At 45.1% G+C, this 20927-nt stretch overlaps 1 protein-coding gene across 1 annotated transcript in view; it reads right to left on the bottom strand.

The window, feature by feature from the left end:
* Positions 1 to 20927, bottom strand: part of COL4A2 (collagen type IV alpha 2 chain) — a 183007-nt gene that overhangs the window by 38562 nt on the left and 123518 nt on the right. The window contains exons 12-21 of the mRNA XM_008144016.3: positions 19003 to 19044; positions 17186 to 17281; positions 15442 to 15477; positions 14784 to 14834; positions 13803 to 13847; positions 9870 to 9923; positions 8847 to 8913; positions 6535 to 6645; positions 5884 to 6033; positions 772 to 864 (exon numbers count right to left, since the gene is read on the bottom strand). Of these exons, the coding sequence (XP_008142238.2) occupies positions 772 to 864; positions 5884 to 6033; positions 6535 to 6645; positions 8847 to 8913; positions 9870 to 9923; positions 13803 to 13847; positions 14784 to 14834; positions 15442 to 15477; positions 17186 to 17281; positions 19003 to 19044 (745 nt within the window). The remainder of the gene's footprint in view (positions 1 to 771; positions 865 to 5883; positions 6034 to 6534; positions 6646 to 8846; positions 8914 to 9869; positions 9924 to 13802; positions 13848 to 14783; positions 14835 to 15441; positions 15478 to 17185; positions 17282 to 19002; positions 19045 to 20927) is intronic.

Raw genomic sequence — 20927 nt, 5'->3', positions numbered from 1 at the left:
GGGGAAAGGATGACAGACGATGGCTCAGTGGGGCCAGGCTGTACAGCTCATGCGCAGATGTCTGACCCTGCAGTTCAGCTGTCCATCGTGGGGCACACAGCCACACACATCCACAAAGGTTCAGATGTGGTTAAAGCCCGAACATGCTACCCACGCCCAGGAATGGGAGAGCTAAGCAGGCCTCACCGGGGTACCTGACAGCCTCACAGAGAAGGGGCCACCTGGCAACCCTTCCCTGGAAAGGGCACGGAGCCAGGGGCAGTGTCCCCGAGGTGTGGCACTTCCACCACCAAGTGGGAGTGAGACACGGGCAGGCCACGCTACTCCTCTGAACCTCGACCTCCTCGCCATTAACTAATCCCTAACCCAGGGGGTCAGCCGTAGGATCAAACCAGACGATTCCTCCGCAAGCACTCTGCAGCGGGCAGGTGCCTTACAAATCCGCGTCACATTGCCTTGAGCTGGGCCCTCGGATATGAGGCCAGCCGGAGAAATCACTGCTCATCTTTTTTTGCCCAGTGCTGGGCTCTGCGCTCCTTGAAAATTCAGTGAGGAGGTTGGCAGAGGGAGAACAGAGAAGGGTGAGCAAATGAGGGCTGGGTGGCTGCGCAGAAAACTTAACGCACATCACCCACCTTGATTTCAGTGACGTTTCCATGGTGGAGAATTAAAGGATTGTGTCCATTTCAGAACAAAGGAAAAGGGTGAAGTGGACTCAGAAGGGCCAAGTCTTCCCCCCACCCCTTCTCCATTGTTCCCGACACCCCTTACCTTTCCATCCTTTCTGTCCGCGAGCCCCAGGGAAACCGGGGGACCCAGGAGCGCCCTCCTTTCCTGGTCTTCCTTTAAGGCCAGTAAGGAAACCTAAAGAGGAAACCCACAGGACAGCACATTAGCACAGCCCAGGGGATCCCACATCTCGCCGAACCCAGTGCTGGAAGGTTTGCAGCTAAATCTCCTAACAGAGTGAAAATGTCCCCCACACCTCGATTCCACTCCAAAACTCCTCGTCAGAGAGAAAGGGAGCCTGTTTTGTGGTCATTGCTTTCAGGGATGGAAAGAAATGTGAAGAGCCTGTGAATTTAGCATTTGTATTGAAGTCTAAAGACAAAAATCTTTCCCTTTGAGAAACGTTGAGTCAAAAACAAAATTTTTATTTTTCAACCATGTATTATGCTAACGACTTGGATTCTAAGATTATCAACAGACGTCTGGTTTCCCAAAGACAAAACGACAAAGTAAAAGTAGATATCAAAATTAAGTCAGTTCCCTGTTCTGCCCTCTCCCCCGGAATGGGTGCACACACCAACATACTTCTTCCCATACATACACCATATACACATGCACACCTGGAGTTTGCATAATTAATGTAGATAACTTGTGACCCATCTGGATTCAGTGTGGTCATCCCCACTCCCGACTCTCACCCCTTTTACTAGGATCAGGATACTTTCCAAGTCCTGCCACTGTCTGCAGGGCGCCAATAATTCCAAGCAGGGATCTGGGCAAAGGTGTAAGAAATACTCTAAAGGCCAACAGAACTCTCCAAGTCACATTTGAGAGGAGCGCCATCTTGTGGTGGGACTGGGGTTGCACATGTGCAGGAAACATCACTGCTGGGCATGGAATTTGAGTCTCCCAGACATTTCTGTTCTCCTCACTGTTAAACCCTATCATGCTCCTACCTCCAAAGATCCAATAAAACTCCTCCAACAAATTAAAATACATGCGGCCATACCGACCTCCTGGTATCTGAGAGGAGGAGAGAATGAGGCCACCAAGGAGGCAGGAAGGAGAGGAAAACACCAATTTTAAAAATGTTTGCTATCTAGTTGGGAAAATGATATCAAAATCTCAATGTCAGAACGTGCCTGCCCAGGTAACTAAATCTTTATGGAAAGGTGGCAGTGACTATTGTCTCATGTAGTTTGATCTCACTACACATTTAATATAATCTCTCTTATGCATCCATCTATCCATTTATTCATTAAACATTTGCAGCACCCACACTGTGCCTGGCAGTGTGCTAGGAGCTGTGTATACAGCTGGAAACAGGACTGACAGAACCGCATGGAGCTTACTGGTTAGATGTGGAGGCACACATCAGACACACCACAGTCAATTATGGCCAGTGCTGTGAGGATGGGGGCTTGGAGAAAGTAACAGGGAGAGAGGGCATCAGGACAGTCACTTTTGAGAACTTGACACTCAGTTTAAGACCTAAAGAATAAAAGCCAGCCAGCCAAGAGGGGGCAGGAGGGAAGTTCCCAAGAGAGGATCAGCTTGTCAAAACGTACCTGAGGTAGGAAGGGTGCTGAGTGAGGAGCAGAATTGCAGAAAGGGAGGCAAAGAAGATCATGCCAGCCTAGTGATCTAAGGAAAGGGGTTTGGATTTTATCCCAAGGGCAACAGGAGGTCATGAAAGGGTTTTCAAGAGTGAAGTTACCCAATCTACCTTACAGGTAAAAAGGACACACTGGCTGGGTGGCCAATTACCAGGAGAGAAAGAATGGAAGCTGGTGCTGAGTGGGTGGGCTAGTTCAGCAGACTAAGCATGAGATACTGTGGTGGCTTTGGTCAGGACAAAGGTAGTGAAATGATGGACTGACTCAAGATTCACGAGGCAGAATCACTAGGACTTGGCGATGGATTTGTGTGGGTGGGGGAGACACCAAAGTGACTCCCAGGGCTCTGGCCTGAGTTCCTGGGTCTGTAGAGATGGGTGAGTCCCAGGAGAGGGGCATGTGGGTGGAGGAGCTGGGAAGCAGGAGAGCCAGAGTTCGGTTTTGGACACACAGAGTTGGAGTTGTCTGTGATACATACTAACTACATGGCGAGTTAGCAGTTTGTATTTGGAGCTCAGAACACGGACCTGGGCTACAGAAAGACTGCTGGCATAGAACTTGTACATAAATTCATGTGAATGGACGAGTTCCCTTAGGTAGAGAGTACAGAGAGAAAAGGGGGTCCAAGAATGAACTTCAAGGAAGTCCATCATCTACTGGATGGACGGATAGAGGGGGACATAGAAGAAAGAGTCAGCAAATGATCCTCAAAAAAAAAAAAAAGGTCATTGAGATAATGTGAGGCATCATGGGAGGCCAGAAGAGAGTGTGTAAGGGAGGGGATGTCGGCTGCATCCCGTGCCCAAGAGGCTGCTGATGGAGCAGAATGGCTCCTCCAGGAGGTGGCTCCATGGGGCCTTGGAGACTGGGTCAAGAGCAGTCCAGTCCAGTGGCTGAGACTGTGGCTTTATTTTATGTCTACAGGTTCTTCCAATATGTTATGAGAAGTACAGTACCACAGGTAGCTGTTTAATCCTAGATACGCCAGGGAGATCAGCATTTTAAATGTGAGACAGAGGTTGTGTGTGTTCCTTAGAGTGTTTGTAAATCCAGTAAAAGGCAAGTGTGGCTATGCGATTCCAGCTTTCCTTCTTTCTATTTCTTTTTTAAATCTAATAAATTAATAATTTCAAATAAGTTGTACAGAGTAGCAGGTGCCTCTCAGATGTTGTCAAGATGCTTTCTCTGAACAAATCAGGCAGTATTTTGACTTATTCTAGAATAGACACAATGGAACTGCTCCACACTTGATTAAGTTAATTGAGCTGGAACTAGGAGTAAGCAAAATATTTAGTTCAGGAAAAAAACTGACTTCATGGTTTGATTTTGCTGGAACTGCAAATCACTGAAAATTCTGATTTTCATCAGCAACAACACACACACACAGACCCACACACACACACACACACACACACAGGATGAAATGCAATTAATTAATAAATGCAAAAATCCAACAATTCATTCCAGGGGAACAGTCAAACTCTGAGGGAATCACAGTCATTGATATTAAATTCTTATAATACATGATAATGTTTAAAAAAAAAGGCCATTATGGGTGGCTACATTTTGTATAAGAGATTGCTCCAAAAAAAAAAAAAAAAAAGTTGATTGGAAATTGTGTGTCATGTGGTAAGATAAATATTCAAAGAGAACTTAAGTTGTATGCTTTTAAAATTTTTAGTTGATAAAATCTATCAAATACCATTCCACCTATTTTGTAAATTCTCTCTTCAGTCTACAATGTAAATCAGAAATAAGTTAATGTGTTTACAGGTGACTTATGTTAATAAATCATAAATTTACTAAGCAAGATTTATAAAGCAAGATGGTATGTGTTTGTGTCTTTATAAAAAAGAAATTTAGTCACAGGAATAATGTCAAGGTTGGCCTTCAATCAAAGTCCTTTAAAGAGGTATGTATGTATGTAAGTATTTCCTTTACTTTCCCCAAAGTATTTTAAAAAATATTTTTATTGATTTCAGAGAGCAAGGGAGAGGGAGAAATAGAAATATCAATGATGAGAATTATGGCTGCCTCCTGCACGCCCCCTACTGCAGATCAAGCCTGCAACTGGGGCATGTTCCCTGACCAGGAATCAAACAGTGACCTCCTGGTTCATAGGTCAAGCCACACTGGCTGGGTTATGCTTTTATTTTTAACACAGCATGTTCTGTTGCCAAAAAAGAAAAACTCAACAATACCATTCACTCAGGAAATATAACACTCATAGCAATGTAGCCATTATAAAAAAATGTCACAGTAATAAGTATTACTTCCAGGATAAAAAATAAAATAAAGATATCACTGCTCAAACTATTTGGCAATTTCCAGGGAAATACTTGCGCCTAAAAATGTTTAAAAGAACGTGAGAATTTGGTTTCTCCAGTCAAAGGAAAATTGGAAACATAGAGCCATATTGACTTAAAAATTTACTGTGGAATTCTAAACAGAGTCGGAGAAGTGACTGCTGATCTTTTAGTGGAAGAAGTATGCCCAGATAGGCTCCGAAGGCTCCATGAGTTTTCCTTCTAGAGAAGGTCTTCCCAAAGCAGGTAAAGGTTGGGTCTCTGGATTGACCTTTAACTGGCATCAAATACCACCTGTTAGCAAATGTGACGCTCTTCCTCTCTGCAGAGAGGAAGCCATACATGATTACCAGGGGTTATGTCAGAGGATTTAAAGTCAAATTATTTTGAAAAGAGGAAGCTGCTCAATTGTGACCCATGTAACACAGAGAGTTATTGTAACCTCAGGTTTTCTTCTAATGCCTCAACTATCTAATCTCTTGAGGAGATCACATGTTCCCATGAAGAGATTCTACAATGTTCAAAGCACAACTCTTAAACTTGAAGGCTGACACGAATAACCATGTTTGATGGCACGCTCCCCTGCTTCCTGAGAGCATTCTCAACTAAAAGACCCACCACGGGAAACACCACTTTGTGCTATGAATTGATGATGCCCCCTAGGTAGCACACGGGGACAGACTCTCATGCTTGTCTACTTTCTTGATTTTCACAGCCTTTCATCTTGGCCTTGGCTAATGGCTGTCACTTCTTATTATAGGTGGTGCAGGCATCCCTTCTTGTCATCAACTATTGCCACCTGTTCAGTTGTAGCTTTGGCTCTGCATGGGCCGGGAAGACACGACCAAGTCTGCTTAAAATTGTTGGTTAAACAGTGGAGAGAGGCTGCAGGTCAAGGTGTGAGGCCTCCACACTGGAAGAAGATGTCGAGAACTTACCACCCGACAGCTTTCAGCTCTCATCTGCTTCCAGGGTGCACCTCTCCCATGCTTCACTGAAGGACAGACAGCCCTGACTACGCAATATCCAAGGCACTGTTGCTACTCAACAGGTTTGCAAGGTTTTGCTCCTTTTCCATCATTGGCTCTGCAGAGCACTTGCTACACCCTAATGAACTGCCTACTGGCTCACGGCATTAATGAGCAGAAAGCCCAAGGGAATATATGGCTGGGGCCCGACTTCTTCATCTGGACACTGGCATGTACACCTCCCATGAGTTTCCGTCCACTTACCGTCTGGTCCAGGTGGTCCGGCGGACCCTGGGAGTCCTGGGGGCCCTGGCTTTCCGGGAGCTCCTGGCGGGCCGGGGTATAGCGCAGGGATGCCCGGTTCTCCTGGGAAGCCTTTGGGTCCCATTTCACCAGGGAAGCCTCTCGTCCCATCTGAAAATCCAACAGCATCACCAGCAGTGTGAAACTTCGGGTGTTTAGCAGCTGCGTTGGCCTTCCCACCCATAGGAGCCCCCCAGCAGGACTAGTAAATTCAGTCTATTCAGCAACGTAATGGGCGATGCCAGTGGTATATTTCCTCACCATTTCCAACTTCTTTAAAAAAAGCCCCTCTTCCTGCCCCCAAACAATGGCCAGAGAGTTGTTATAAACACTTGGCAACAGCATTTGTTGACTGACCATGCTCTTCCCAGGCAACTGATAGAATCATGCTAGTTACTCATTAGCGGCAAGGTCTAACCCAGTGGGAGAGCTACTGTCACAGGGCCAGTTGTTCTGTGAAGACATCCAAACGTGGCTGGGAGGCCCATCACGGCTGCTAAACCCACTCAATGAGAAAGAGTGCAGCACTGGCCAGTGAGGGGCAGTGGTTTCTGTGAGGACCCGGGGGGACTTACTTTTGGTTGTAGTTTAGATAAGGTGGAGCCACATTACCTTCATCTATGATGGACGTGCCAGGGCGGCCTGGTGGGCCGGGGTCTCCTGGTGGACCCCGAGCTCCTGCGTCTCCATAGTCCCCTGGAAATCCTGGGTCACCTCTGCCACCTGAAACCGAGACAGGCCTCACGATAAGAACAGGAAGGTTGTCTAGGTCCCCGACCGATGGTCACTGTTTCACTGAACACACATTTACCAATACCCTGCACACGTGTGAAGTGTGGTGGGGTCCAAATGTTTAATAGGTGGTGGCCCTGTTCTCAAGGAGCCCATTCCCAGTCAACAGGGGTGAGGCAGGACCCCTATACATATCCTAAAACAACAGAGAGACACTAAGGCCAGAAAGGTACAGAGAGGTTTCAAAAGAGGGGGAGATAGTTTTTTGGGGAAATCTGATATTGAGGGACCATGAAGAACAAAGACAATAGAAGGAGATTTTGGGGCTATTGCTGTGTGCACTAGGCTTCGCGTTAAATACTTTACAAACATTTGATTCCCATACAACCATGTGGCATAGATAGTATCATAGTCCCAATTTTACAGAGAGGTGAAGCAGGCATTCAAGTTCCCTGGAGCAGGTAACCTGACAGTTGAGTTTTGGACAGGGGTGGAGTTTGAGGAGACAGGAGAGGGAGAGGGCAGAGGCAGGGAAGGGAAGGACATCCAGAGATCAGCCCAAACTGACAGTAGAACAGCGAGTGCTCAGCAGGACTGGGGTGTCAGGGTGCAGATGGGCAGAGGTGGTGGAAAATCGGGCTGGATAAAGAGCGGAGTCTAACGTGAGAATAAAGAGGGAAGTGATAGGATTAGGACTCCTCCCATGCACTAGGCATCGTGCCAGCGGGCAAGGAGGCGGGGCGCTGCTTCTCTTTGAGTCCCTCTTCCCCTGAGCCTCAGCTCCTGCCTGGGTCGGCTTCTCATAACTATTTGCTGGATGAGTTACACATGAATGCTTAAACAAGCCTCATCCAAAAATAAACACAAAGTGGCATCACTATGTTCTTTGGCATGTTGGATAAAGACAGGCGAAAATAGCTATTAAACTGACACGTGGGTCACATCTAAGCGGGACAGCGAGTCCTTGACCCCTGGGCATATGTGATAGGGGTGAACCAGATGGTCTATTGGGTACAGGAAGGAAGCATTAGAGTATTTTTATTAAAAAAACACCACCACCACCTCATTCATGCCTGGCCGGTGTGGCTCAGTGGTTGAACATCAACCTATGAATCAGGAGGTCACGGTTCAATTCCCAGTCAGGGCACATGCTCAGATTGCAGGCTCACATCCCAGTGGGGGGTGTGCAGGAGGCAGCTGATCAATGATTCTCTTTCATCATTGATGTCTCTATCTCTCTCTCTCCCTCTCTGAAATCAATAAAAATACATTTTAAAAAACACCTCATCCTTTAAAACCCCTATCGGATGTGTAAGTTTTAGCATGTACATTATTCAGTCATTCAGATAAATATTTACTGAGCACCCACTAGGTGCCTGGATCTGTTCTAGAAACTGGGGATACAGTAGTGAATCACACAGGCTAAAATCTCTGCCTTCATGGAACCTCCAATAACATGGATAAATTATCCATCCATAAATATATGTACAGTTATTTGGGGGAGTGCTCAAAACATTAAAAAGATTTAGAGGGATGCACATTAAAAAAGGTTCAGAGACCATTGTTCTTTCCACAGAATTGGAATCATATTTCGAGTAATTTAGAAGGCTGAGCTAAACTAACAAGACCATTAGCCATACACACGCACAATCCTTCATTTACACACGGGTCAACTGTATGTGCAGCATCTTCTTAGGTTGTTGTTCATGTGCACATATCCGGTGATTTAGTTCCTTGAAGTCTAAAAGGATGTGACTGTGTACAGATAATAGTTTGTGACCCAGACTGGGTTTCAGGCTGGCTAGCATTGGGGCGTAAGCACCTTGGTAGGAGTAGGAACTGGTGCAGGTGGGTTAGAGTTGGTTAGGGTTATGGAGGCCTGCTGAGCAGAAGGACTGGGTTTCTTTAGCGATGCTGTAGATGGCAAGGCCAGAAGGATTTCCCAATAGAGGGGTCTCACCTGGAAAGTGGGAGCACTCTCTCAGGCAGAGGCAAAATGAGGGTCTCCTGTGACACCACATTGAGGCCATGAGGGAAGGTGCACAAAAGACAGAAAGTCTACAAAGGCTGTGTCCTAAACATCTTTTGTTTGCTTTGTTTTACATGGATACATCTTTCTTGAAAGTCCATGGCTGTGTGTTCATAACATAAGAGAATGTATTATTCTCATGCAGGAGAAATTGCATACAAACCTTTAGCTAGTGCAGGTTGGGGGGAGTAGGCAGGGGGGCCAGGGGGGCCTGGTTCACCCAGTTCTCCCTGGAGAAAAAAAATAAAAGAGGAAAACAAGAATGTGAGACCGACCGGCCTTTTGGAGTTTTGGACACTGCCTGGTTCCAAAGGACAGAGCTGCAGTGGACCACGAGCTTAGCGTTCTCTCTGAGTAACAGAACCACAGACTCTGCCTGGGGTGCCCTCTCCATTATGCTGAGGCAGCAAGTCCAGCATCACAGACACACCAAGAGACAACTAAGTGCACAGCTGCCAACATCACTTTGAAATCCTTGCCAAGCACTGGAGCCAGTCAGGGGGCTGCTTTCTGCAGGGTAGGCTGTTCTGTTGTTGATAACGGTATCTGAGTCACCCTGTAGGGTGAGCTGTCGGGGAGGGGTGGGGTGAGGGGGGAGGGGATGCAACAACACCCTGATACAATGCCATCTGGACTGTAAGAGCTAAGGACCTGGAGCCTCCCTGGTCCCATAGGCCCAACTATGAGTTCCGCTGTCTTCACCAGCTGAAAGGGCTCCCTACCTGGCTAGATTCCCCATCAGCTGATACGGATGCAGCCCACCTGGTCCTCATCCTACTGGGTTTCACTTTCCTGCTGGCCCATGAATTATCCAAACACGTCAGTCACATCCTGCCTTGGGGACCAGGGGTGTCCCACCCTCTGTTACTACAAAGCCCCTCCCCCAGCCCTGCTGGTTCACTCTGCTGGGTGGGGTCCTGCAGGGCATGTAGCATCCTAAGGCTGGGATAATGTGACTAATAAATGCTGTGTGCTGGGTGTCGTGTGCCCGGTTATCTATTCTTATATAGGTTAGAGCACTGGTCGCCAACCTTTCGGACCTCACCGACCACCAGTGGTCCATGGACCACTGGTTGGTGACCGCTGGGTTAGAGAATACCTCCTTGTCCAACATGGTGAATAAGAGGTGGTAGAACACCATCCAAAGAAACCAAGTGAAAACCATCCAAATGAAAACCAAGCTCACCTTGGGTCCCTGGGGTCCTGCAGGGCCTGGATAGCCATCCGGTCCTCTGCTTCCCTGCAGGAGAGAGATTTGGTGCTTATTTTTATCTCTGTAATTTACAGAACTGACCAAAATACCATTATTATGTCTAATGACAAGAATAATAATTCATTAAAGTCACCTCCTACCCTGCCTCTGTTCAAATTTTCCTGATTTTGGTCTCAAAAACGTCTTTGTTCTCAAAAAGTTGCTCTGTTTGTGCATCAGGATCCAAAGTCCAAACATGACATTTGGCTAATACGTCTCAATTTTCTTATAATAGGTTCTTCTTCCTTTCTACTTTTTTTCAGTAACATTTTGTTGTTGTTGTTGCTACTGAAGAAACTGGGTCATTAGGGCTGCCAATCCCCAGCGTGGGGGACATGCTGCACATGACCCTGTGGCGTTGTGTAACATGATCCTCTACCCTTGACTTTCTCTAAATTAGTGGCTAGATCTACTGGTAGAAGCTTCGTTAGGCTCAGGTTCACCTTTTGAGCAAGAACTGTTTCTGGAGGGTGTGGGTCCTTCCCAGTGCATTGGTAAAAAAGGCACAGATGCTGAATTTAAGTGATTTTATAATTGATCAATGGGGTCAGATGTGGACAACCTGATCCATCTATTAAAACCTCCCTCCCAGACGGGCTTTGTAAATTTCAGTTAACACAAAACAGGAGCATTAAAGCTGTCCCATTTACCGTATTTTCCGGCGTATGAGACAACTGGGCGTATAGAAGATTTTCCTGGGTTAAAAAGTCGTCTTATACGCCGGAAAATACGGTAGTTTCATGTAAAAAACGAAACAAAACAAAAACCTCTAGTACTAACTGTTGCTTTCAAATCCCCTCAGATATATATCAACAAAAGTCACATCATATCTGGGTAAATATGTAGTTTTAAAAAATAATCTAGAAATTTATTCTGCCTTGCTAAAGAATATGTACAGCGAGCACCCCCTCCCCCTAAATTCAGAATGCCAGGGTGCCAATGGTATAACAAATGGACATTATCTGATTATTTTACCAGATATTTTGAAATTGAGGAGCATGTGTGCCCAAAATCACGCTGTCCAGAATGAACTGAGGTGGGCTTACTTCTGTGGTTTTATGGGGGAGTGGGGTGTGTGTGTTAAAATTTAGACTGACTTTCACACTAGGTGGAGCTGAAGATTCAAAGTGAAGGCCAATTTTTCTGATATTAAAAATGACCTTCTATTTAGAGGCCATCTCATGAGATAGGTTAGGAATCACTGAAGACCTTGCCAAGGACTGGGGAAATGACAACTAGGCATTTAGTCTGAGCGGGGTCCAGGGCTGACATAACAATCCAGCTCAAACAGCATGCTGGACTTGGCCAAATCTACACACCATTCCATGCCACCCACGCACTGCTCAGCCATGCTGAGACACCATCAACAAGCAATAACAAGCATCACCAGAACTAACTAAAGTTCTATCAATCTCTGGTGGGATGAGGGAGGGGTAGCTGATTGCTCCTGTAGAACAAGCAAAATCTTTCCCAGAATCTTCTTTTTTGGCTCATCCTATTTCAATACATTGTTACTGCTGGTGTTCACAGTTGCTCCTTGGAGCTGCCTTTCGTTACTGGTTCCATTTTACACCCTAAAACCAAAGTCTGTGAGCATAACTGAGATGTTAGTTGGGGAGCCATGGCAACTTGGCAATAAGAGAACAACTGGTAGACAGGTGGGTGCAGGGTGGCACTAAAACTCAGGATGACCCATTCACGTGTGTATATCCTGGGCATTTCTTTAAAAAAAAATATTTTATTGATTTTTTACAGAGAGGAAGAGATAGGGATAGAGAGTTAGAAACATCGATGAGAGACATCGGTCAGCTTCCTCCTGCACACCCCCTACTGGGGATGTGCCTGCAACCAAGGCACATGCCCTTGACCGGAATCGAACCTGGGACCTTTCAGTCCGCAGGCTGACGCTCTATCCACTGAGCCAAACCGGTTTCGGCTATCCTGGGCATTTCTTATCTTCATCGTTGAAGAAACAATTTCCCCACAGCAGCTGAGATGCCCCACTTAATTGGAAGCATCTGCATCTCCCCTAGTTGTTGTAAGTGCAGGAAGCAAGCTGGAAATTGTGAGCCTTAGATCCTAACATCTGGACCACAGCACTTACTGGTAGGTGCCCCAGGTGGTCCATGCCTGGTGAACATCTTGTCCTTCATTAAATTTTGAGTTCTAGGGGGTGGCTATGTTGAACTGCATTTTAAAAACACTAACTCCTTAGTGTTGGGTGTAGAAAAACAAATCATATTATGATTTCACTAGCACATGGCAGGCACTCAAAGGATTAACAGCAATACTTAGTTACGTGGGGTGGGTTGAAATGGATTACTTTTAAATGCTAATGTTCGCCTTAGTTCCCTGTCTCTTTACAGCACTTGCTTACTGTAATCCTTAAACTAGAATTTGGCCTTTGGCCTTTAGTTGGGGAGATTGCATGGACAGCAGCTGGTTCTAGGCACGTGACCTTTGGGGGTACTCCTATTAGTCACTAATGTCTTGAGAAGGTGGGTGTAATTAGGGCAAACCTGGTGTCATCCCTGGCCCAAGTTTAGGGTAAAAGGATAGGAATAGGAAAAATAAAAAAAAACACTGAGGTTGCAGGAAAGAATCCAATTTGGGGCTCATTGTGAGTGGTCAAAACCAGAACTTGGGGTGGAGACGCCTGAGTTTAGAGCTGGGGAGGTCAGAAGTCAAATCTGGGGGGTGGAGGGCAAGTCCCCTCGGTAGTCCCAGGGAATTGACTGGACTCGCTGCTAGCAGGATCCCTATACTTCTTCAGTTCTGCAACGGAGTCGTGAGCGTAATCAGGGCAGCCATGATTTGGAGGCTGAATTGATTTTTTAAAACAGTCTATTTCTATGTAGAAATACTAACCCATGGGCACCAAGATGTGTGTACCATAATGTCAACTGCATGGTTGTTGAAAATAGCAAGCAGCTGGAAACCACTGCACAGGCTCGTTAAGCAAACGTGGCGGAACCTTTCACTGCAATTCTGTGCAGCTTGTTAGGAGAACCATGTACTAGTAGATGTGAACGTGCTAATGCGGAATAATCTCCAGGGCACGTTGGATGAAAAAACAAGTGGCAGGATGACACAGATAGTGTTCCTCTGTCATTAAATTATATGCATGTAAAAATACATGTCCTTGTCTGAAAGACTTGTCTCAAACGACACCCACAGAATTATTACCTCAGGGAGAATGCTGTGGGCCTGTAAAAGAAAGACGGTCTGCTACACATTCCATGATCAAATGAGGGAAGATAATAGATAATTAATTAAAAAAATCTATTTCTACGTGCTCTCTCTCATATGACCCAGAGTTCAGACAATTCTAAGCCTGATCCAGATTCACAATGCATTTCTCACATGTTTTCTTCTAAAAAAAAAAAAAGTGCCAAACATCTGTCCACAGAACACATGGTAAAAATAACTAATTGGGTCATCATTAGAGATAAACAAAGTGTCCACATGTGTGAGATCAACATGTGAAAAAAATGTAGGTGAACCCCTGGTCACCACGCGGACAACCTTCCTAAGACGGACACACAGTGACACAGGCTGGGGGTGACACTGAAGGCACAGGAGCCGCGGCTGCAGGCACTGGGTGAGGGGAGCCTGGAGGGACAGAACCACAGGAAGGAACCGAAGGGCTGCTTTGCAAAAATGAGGAAAAGGTAAACAATCTGACTCGAGCATTCTGAATGATCTGGGATGATGCTATGGTAAATGCAGGTAAAATGTTAAATGCTTTTTTTCTGGGCAAATTCCCCTCCCCGCCCCTCCCAACCCCCGGAATTCCACAGTCTTCATATTTGATTTCTGTGAGATGTTTCAGGCCCGGACTGACTGCATTTCATGCATCACACTTACTTTCTCTCCTTGTGAACCTCTGTCACCGTAGATGCCCGGGGGGCCCTGGGGAGGACAGGAAACAGAAGCAGTAACAGCTTAGAATAGGCAGCAGCGTTTCCCGTGGCATCAGCAGGAGCTGACACGGACTCAAACAAAGCGCTTTACCATGAACGTATGGAAACCATCGGAAACCCCTTTTCTTTTCTAAAGGAGATGGTCATTTTGGCGACACTTTCACATAATGCATCATATCTACCACTTCAAGAACTATGGAGAAATCCATAAAGACGGGATGGTAAAAATGGTAAAGATAAAAAAGGCCTGCGTTCCAAAGTTCTCACGAGTCTCTGTTCTTATTTTTGGAGACTGTAACACGTCTTTTTAGCGGTAGTGGCTACCACCACAAGGCCACTTTCTCTTCTTCCCGGCCCATGGTTTGGCCACATTTCCCAGCTCACTGCGGCTAGGTTTGGCCAGGTGACTGAGTTCTGGCTGACAGAGGGAGGTCTGCCTTAGGGCAGGGGAGCCACAGGGGGCTGAATCTCCTCGAGGAGACATCCCCCACCCCCTCCCCACCCCACTAGGGACATTTTTGTTGGATTCTTGGCGCAGCAAGAAATCAACTTCTTGCGTGCTGGAATCAGTCTACATTTTCGTCACCACAGGTTAATCTGGCCTAACTAATACAAGCAGAAATGTGTTTGTGTTCTGTTCCCACCCTTCCCCACATGGAGGTGCACAGTTTTAAGGACCACAGTTAATGAGTGATAATGTTGTGTCCATCATGTAGGCTCCTCTTGTCCACTGTTGCCAATGGACATTCTGGTTTGGGATGCAGACAGTGGGGGGATGCTGCGTGTGTGGAGGGAGAGGGGGTGTGAGGCAAATATCTCTGCACTTTTGCTGTGAACTAAAACCTGCCCCCCTCACCCCCAATAACGCCCCTTAAAAAATAAAAACAAAAGAAAAGAAGCCACAGTTACAGAATGCATGCTTTACCCGGGGTCCTGGGAAGCCCAGGATTCCTTCTTCTCCCTTCAAGGAAATGCCCTAGGAGAGAACACAGAGACTTGAGCCACAGCCAGCACTTCTCACTTTACCTGCGCAGGAATTCCATTTCTCACACCCTGAGGCCAGCCTGCCTCTGGGGTTCTCTATTCCAGCTCCTCGGAATCTGAGTCTGCCTGGATAGCACCTCTCCCCGCCACACAGTAAGTGGCCATGTGGGAGGGCAGGGAATACCAGGGCAGGCATGACAAAGACTGAAGAGAGGACAGAGCGCTCCCCTGGCTGAGACCCCCCCAGAGCAGAAGCCAGCCTATCACACCTGTCCAGGCCCATCCACCCACACATCTTCGTTTTAAAAGCATTTGGGTTCTTTTTATGAGCTTCACGAAATGTTGATTAACCGTTGTTTACTATGCAAAAAAGGAAGATATTCGAAGACTATTTTCTGAAACACACACAAAACAACAACAACAAACAAACACAAAAATATCTCATACAAATAAATTATAACTTTCTTGCTGTAGACAAATGGATTGGAAACCAAGAGTCCCTGGGTCCCGGTGACCCCTGCACATTCTCATGGCAACAGGATCGCCAAGAATTTGGGAACCACCAGTGAGAAGAAACATCTTTATTGTTTTTGACTTACCATTCTTCCTTTTTCCCCGTCACTTCCTTTATCACCCTGTGAAGAAAATGGAAAAGAAGAAACACTCGTTCATTCGAAAATAGTGATACTTAAAGTTAATCAGGTTTTGTGATCTGAAGTGAAAAGTACTGAATAAAACTTAAACAACCATTATCCATGAATTGTAGCAAACATCTAAATTTTGCAGCTTCAAAATTCAAGGGAGAAATGTGTTATTTCTTCTGGATTTTCATGGTAGACATGAAATCGTGTTATTTTTGACGTGATGGCAAGGCTGTCTCTACATGGTTTCCTTTGTTACCCCACAGTTGCAGGCGTATAATACCATCCTGTGGTGGGAGAATATGCCCAGAGAAAAGCCCCGAATGACAATACTCATTTAAATAAAATACTATTGAGGGTTCTCTGAGGAAAAGACACATTTGGGATGTATTGAAACCCCGAGCAAAAGTGGCTTTGGAAGGCAATGTCAACTCTAAATGATCTTTTTTCTTCTTCTTCTTCTCTTGGTTTAAAATGGCGAAAGAAATGTGACTGGCCAGGTCCTAGCTCTCCATCACTGCTAGGACAGCTCCTGGATCCCTGCTGACCAAGACTGCCCCCTGCAGGCTGGCCAGGCCCCAGCCCTGGACCACCTCTCTTGGTGGTAGGAAAGGAAGGAAACGTGGTTTGGATGCTTGAGCACCTCAGTGAGGATCGAACCTGCTTTGGTCTCACTCTATCCTCAGCTCCTGGATGGAGGCCCTACGTGGCTGGTGGTCAGGTCACCACTAGGAGCCACAGGTCTGCCCAGAATCTATCCATGGCTGTCCAGGGACATCCATCTCACTTATTCAGCCATGCACAACCACCTGCTTCTGACTCGCCTTCCTCGGGCATGTCTGCTAGCACCAGACACCTTCCAGGCCACTTCTGTCAACAGTCAAGTCACTTACCACTGAGCTACAGCTGCCCAGATTCATTCCCCCCTAATGCAGGGGTCACGTCTATCTCTCCCATTCACGACCAAGCACCCAAACCCCATCTTGACAGATACCTGATAGTTGGGAATGATAGTCTAGGTTTGGGGTTTTTATTTTGGCTCCCATTGATTATGCCCGACTTTAGACTGGGCGTTTCACCTGTGTCTCCTCCACGGCTCTACAAGGTCTGTGTTTGCATTACTATCTACAGGGTTACAAGGGAACACGAAGGCTTAGGAAGGTGAAGTGGCCCATCCGAATGTGTCAGTGGTAGAGCAGGATGGTGCTTTTTATTGGATTCCAAGAGTATGTTTTTAATGAAATGAAACAGTAATAGACGTTATAAGGGCCAGAAAATGAATCTGGATAAACAAACAACAACCCCACCATGACTCTGTCAGGGAAGAGTAAAAGCGAGTTTGTCTTGCAGACGACAGTGTTTTGTCAGAGAGTTCCACATACAGGGTTTGAATTATGCTCCGACCATAACCTACGTCTCTACACTGGAGACTCGCATACTTAAAGATAGATTTGAGATTTTTTTTTTAATCCCAAATCTCGTGTTGCTTCAAATTCATCACGATTGTTTAAGATGATGGACTGACATGGTTATCTGACTGAACGAAGAGTTGTGCTTTCATGCACAATTTCATGGCGAGGCCTTTCCCTCTTTGCATGCGATTGTTTGAATAAGATCGGAGGAAGTTACCTTTTCCCCCTTGTCTCTCTTTCTCTCTTCTAGTCCCACTGAGAATACAGCCTGTTTGGCGGAGCCCCTTTACCTTGTACTGCTCCGGGCGGATAGTATCCTTTCCGGGCCCGGTGATCGGTTGGTAGTCTGATGGCATCCCATTGGGCCCTGGGAGTCCGACTTCACCCTGTGAATTGTTTAGCAAAGCAGCAGTCTTTAGATTGAGAAGATGCTACCAAACTTTAGTAAAAGCATGCACCTACCACAAACTGTTGTCTCTTTGCATATTACTTAGCACATGCACACCAATTTTGTAGTGTTCTATTTATAAATCCAAATAAAAATCAGAGTTTAAAATGAAAGAATCGTAACGTAACATTATTTGTATCCCACTTGTGTCAATAATCATTTAGCCTGTCTGCCTAAAAGCTGGTTGTTCACAAACTGAGGCTGCATTTGCTTAATCACTTCCTTACGATAAATTTCTATACAAGGAAATTATTAGGTCTGAGGGCTAAATGTCTTTATGGCTCCTGATAGGTATCACTCTATTGTTTGCCTAGATTGGTACAAAGATATAAGAAACGCTTAGGAAATGAGTGATTACTCCAGTTTCACCACTACTTCACCACGTAAGGGTGTTTTTATATAATAAAAAGCAGCATCTTTAACCAATATAATATCTAAAGTTTGCTTTGATTTGCATTTTTATCATTAGCAAGAATCAGTTTTCTATGTGGTACGCAGAGGGTGAGCCTTATAGATCTGCAACATCACTGGACAACTACCCTGACATTATATGCTTGCTTGATCTCCTGGGAACTAATTGACACAGAAAGCAAGTTATTGTGTGTTTTTTTCTTTTGCTATTTCCATGTATAAACTATATAATATGAGTTTGAGTCCAGACATCACATAATATGAACAGGAACAAATTGAGATGATGTATTAGTGGCAGAAAGTGGTACTCCATAGTGTATTCTGAGTGTCTGCTAATACTATACCTAAAAAGTACCTAAACTGTTTGTTCATCTACTCTTTACCTATGGGGGCCTTGAGGGTTTTTTAAAATTAACAATTTGAAAAAGCTTTTTGTACATTACAGACATTAACTTCATTTCCATTCTCTATAATGTGATTATTCTTCTCAATTATTTCTCCCCAGATTTTTCCTCTTTTTATGTTATTTTGCTATTTTATTATACTGCATTGGACAGGAATTTAAACTTTTATGTATTTGGATCATCCAATGCCTTTCTTTTGAAGTTTCTTGTATGGTATTAACACAAAGAACAAAGTACTTTTCTCAACTGTGTAGTGAAAGTTTAATGTGCGCTTCAATCAAAAAGTAAAATGTAAAACAAAATGAAGATGCTCAAAGGACACCAAACGAAAACATCTGTTTTGTAGGTTTTGGGGGGAATGCGATGGGGTTGTGTGAGGATTAGCTCACTGGATGTGGGCACCATGTTGAGCTTTTCCTATAAGTGATCTCAAGTGATCCTCTCAAAGGCCATGTGGTCTTTGAATCTCAGCACTGTGGGCAATGATAAAAGTCCACGTGGTCCTCTTTCCTGCCATGTCACCTGGGCCCCAAGCTGGCTTGTTAGTCTGTGGCTCTGCTCCAGTCTCCTGTCAGCCCTGGACTCCCCATGTTAGAAGATGGCTGAGGTCATGTCTGTGCCACAGGTCCAGGGCCACCCTACATGGTTCATGTCTACTGTCTTATTGCTCCATAACTATCACCAAAGTGTGTTTGATAACATGGCACTTTATAATAATTACTTCCTGTGCAAATGGTCTATTTGCATATCACCTCAAGAGAATAGCATAAGACATAGTCATTAAAATTTCTTTCCTAACTATTACACGTTGCATGCAGCTGCTTTAATCTGTTGTTTCCTTTACCTTGTCACCCTTTTCTCCATAAAAACCTAGTCCTCTGTTGCCCTGAAAGAAAAATGAGTTTCTGTAAGTTTTAAAAGTCAATAATCAACAGGCTAGAAAGAGTCAATGGGGGGAAAAAGGGGATATATTTTCAACAATAAAGATAAACTTTAAAAAAGTCAATAATCACAGTGAAATATTTTTTTTTTTCTAGAAAAAGAAACCTAAAATATATTTGCAACATCACTGGACAACTATCCTTGTATAACATTCTGGCTTCACGTCCCAGAAACTAATTGACACAAAGAGAAAGTTACTCAAACAAAACAAACAGATTCATAGATACAGAAATCGAAGTAATGATTGCCAGAGGACAGGGGGTTGGGAGAGGCATGAAGAAGGTGAAGGGATTAAGAGCACAAATTGGTAGTTACAAAAGAGTCACAAGGATATAAAGTACAGCATAGGGAATATAGTCAATAATCCTATATATTAAAACCCTAATATGCAAATTGACCAAATGGCAGAACGACCAGTCGCTATGATGTGCACTGACCACCAGGGGCCAGACGCTCAATGCAGCAGCTGCCCTCTGGTGGTCAGTGTGCTCCCACAGGGGGAGCGCCATTCAGCCAGAAACCGGGCTCATGGCTGGCGAGCGCAGCGGTGGTGGCAGGAGCCTCTCCTGCCTCCGTTGCAGGTGGGTGGTAAGGAGCGAGGGGTCCCAGACTGCGATAGCCCTGGACTGCGAGAGGGATGTCTGACTGCCGGCTTAGGCCCGATCCCCAGGCCAGCAGGCAGACATTCCCCAAGGGGTCCCGGACTGCAAGAGGGTGCAGGCCGGGCCGAGGGACCGCCCCACCCAGTGCACGATTTTCATGTACTGGGCCTCTGGTATTCTAATAACTATGTAGGGTGTCAGATGGGTACTAGATTAATTGGGGAGATCACTTCATAAATTATATGTCTAACCACTATGCTGTACACCTGAAATCAATACAAAATAATACTGAATATTCACTGTAATTGAAAAATAAAGTTAAAAAAGGTTATTGTCTTTTCTTTTGCTATTTTCATATGTAAAGTGTATAACAAAAGTCTGAGCCCAGAAATCACATAATTTGAACAGGAACAAACTGAGATGGTGTATCAGTTGCAGAAGGTGGCAGGCACTTCACAGTGCATTCTGAGCATTCACTAAGATTAAACCTAAATGATGAAAATTCTGGGGTTCATGAAAACGATAGGCTATTCTTTTAATACAGAGATGCTTTGGAGAAATTTTTTATTTTACACTCTAAGCAAAACCTCAGAAAGAATAGTTTACTGTTTGCCTTTTGAAATATATTCTACTCTTCAAACATCCTGATGATCAGCAAACTGACTGTATTATTGACTCTACTATACTCGCTGTATGTACTATAACAGCCCAGGGTCCACTCTCCCTTTAATCCTCTGCAACACAGGATGAGTTTGGATGTCATGGATAGTCACACTGTCATATCCTATGACCTTGGCCTCAGAGCTAATGAGTGGCAGAGCTCGATTTGACCCTGGGTCCTTCTGACTCTTAATCGTTCATCTAGTGTCTCTACAGGTATGTGTTTCTGCAGGTCTGGCCCTTTCAGATGTAGAAAGCAGCCATTTCCCCCTCTCCTCCCTCCAGGCCCCCCTCCCCCGGGTCCCATATTTGAAGATCATTCTCTCTTCTGCCTCAGCTATTTCTCATTTTGGTAAGACAATCCTAATTTCATAGAAATGAAATTAGATTTTAGGGGATGGTGATTCTTGGGGTTTTAGTCAACGTCTTCATCTTCCTTTTAGTCTAAGAGGCAAAGCTAGGCTCAGAGATTTAGCAAATATTTAATAGTTAAATGAGTTGAGTTGCCACGTATGGGAGAATTGACTCAACCCTGGTGTCTAAAAGAGGCACATATGAAAAGCTA

Source organism: Eptesicus fuscus, chromosome 8, assembly GCF_027574615.1.
Source record: "Eptesicus fuscus isolate TK198812 chromosome 8, DD_ASM_mEF_20220401, whole genome shotgun sequence".
Taxonomy (NCBI): domain Eukaryota; kingdom Metazoa; phylum Chordata; class Mammalia; order Chiroptera; family Vespertilionidae; genus Eptesicus; species Eptesicus fuscus.
This window is presented reverse-complemented; position numbering and strand designations above follow the sequence as displayed.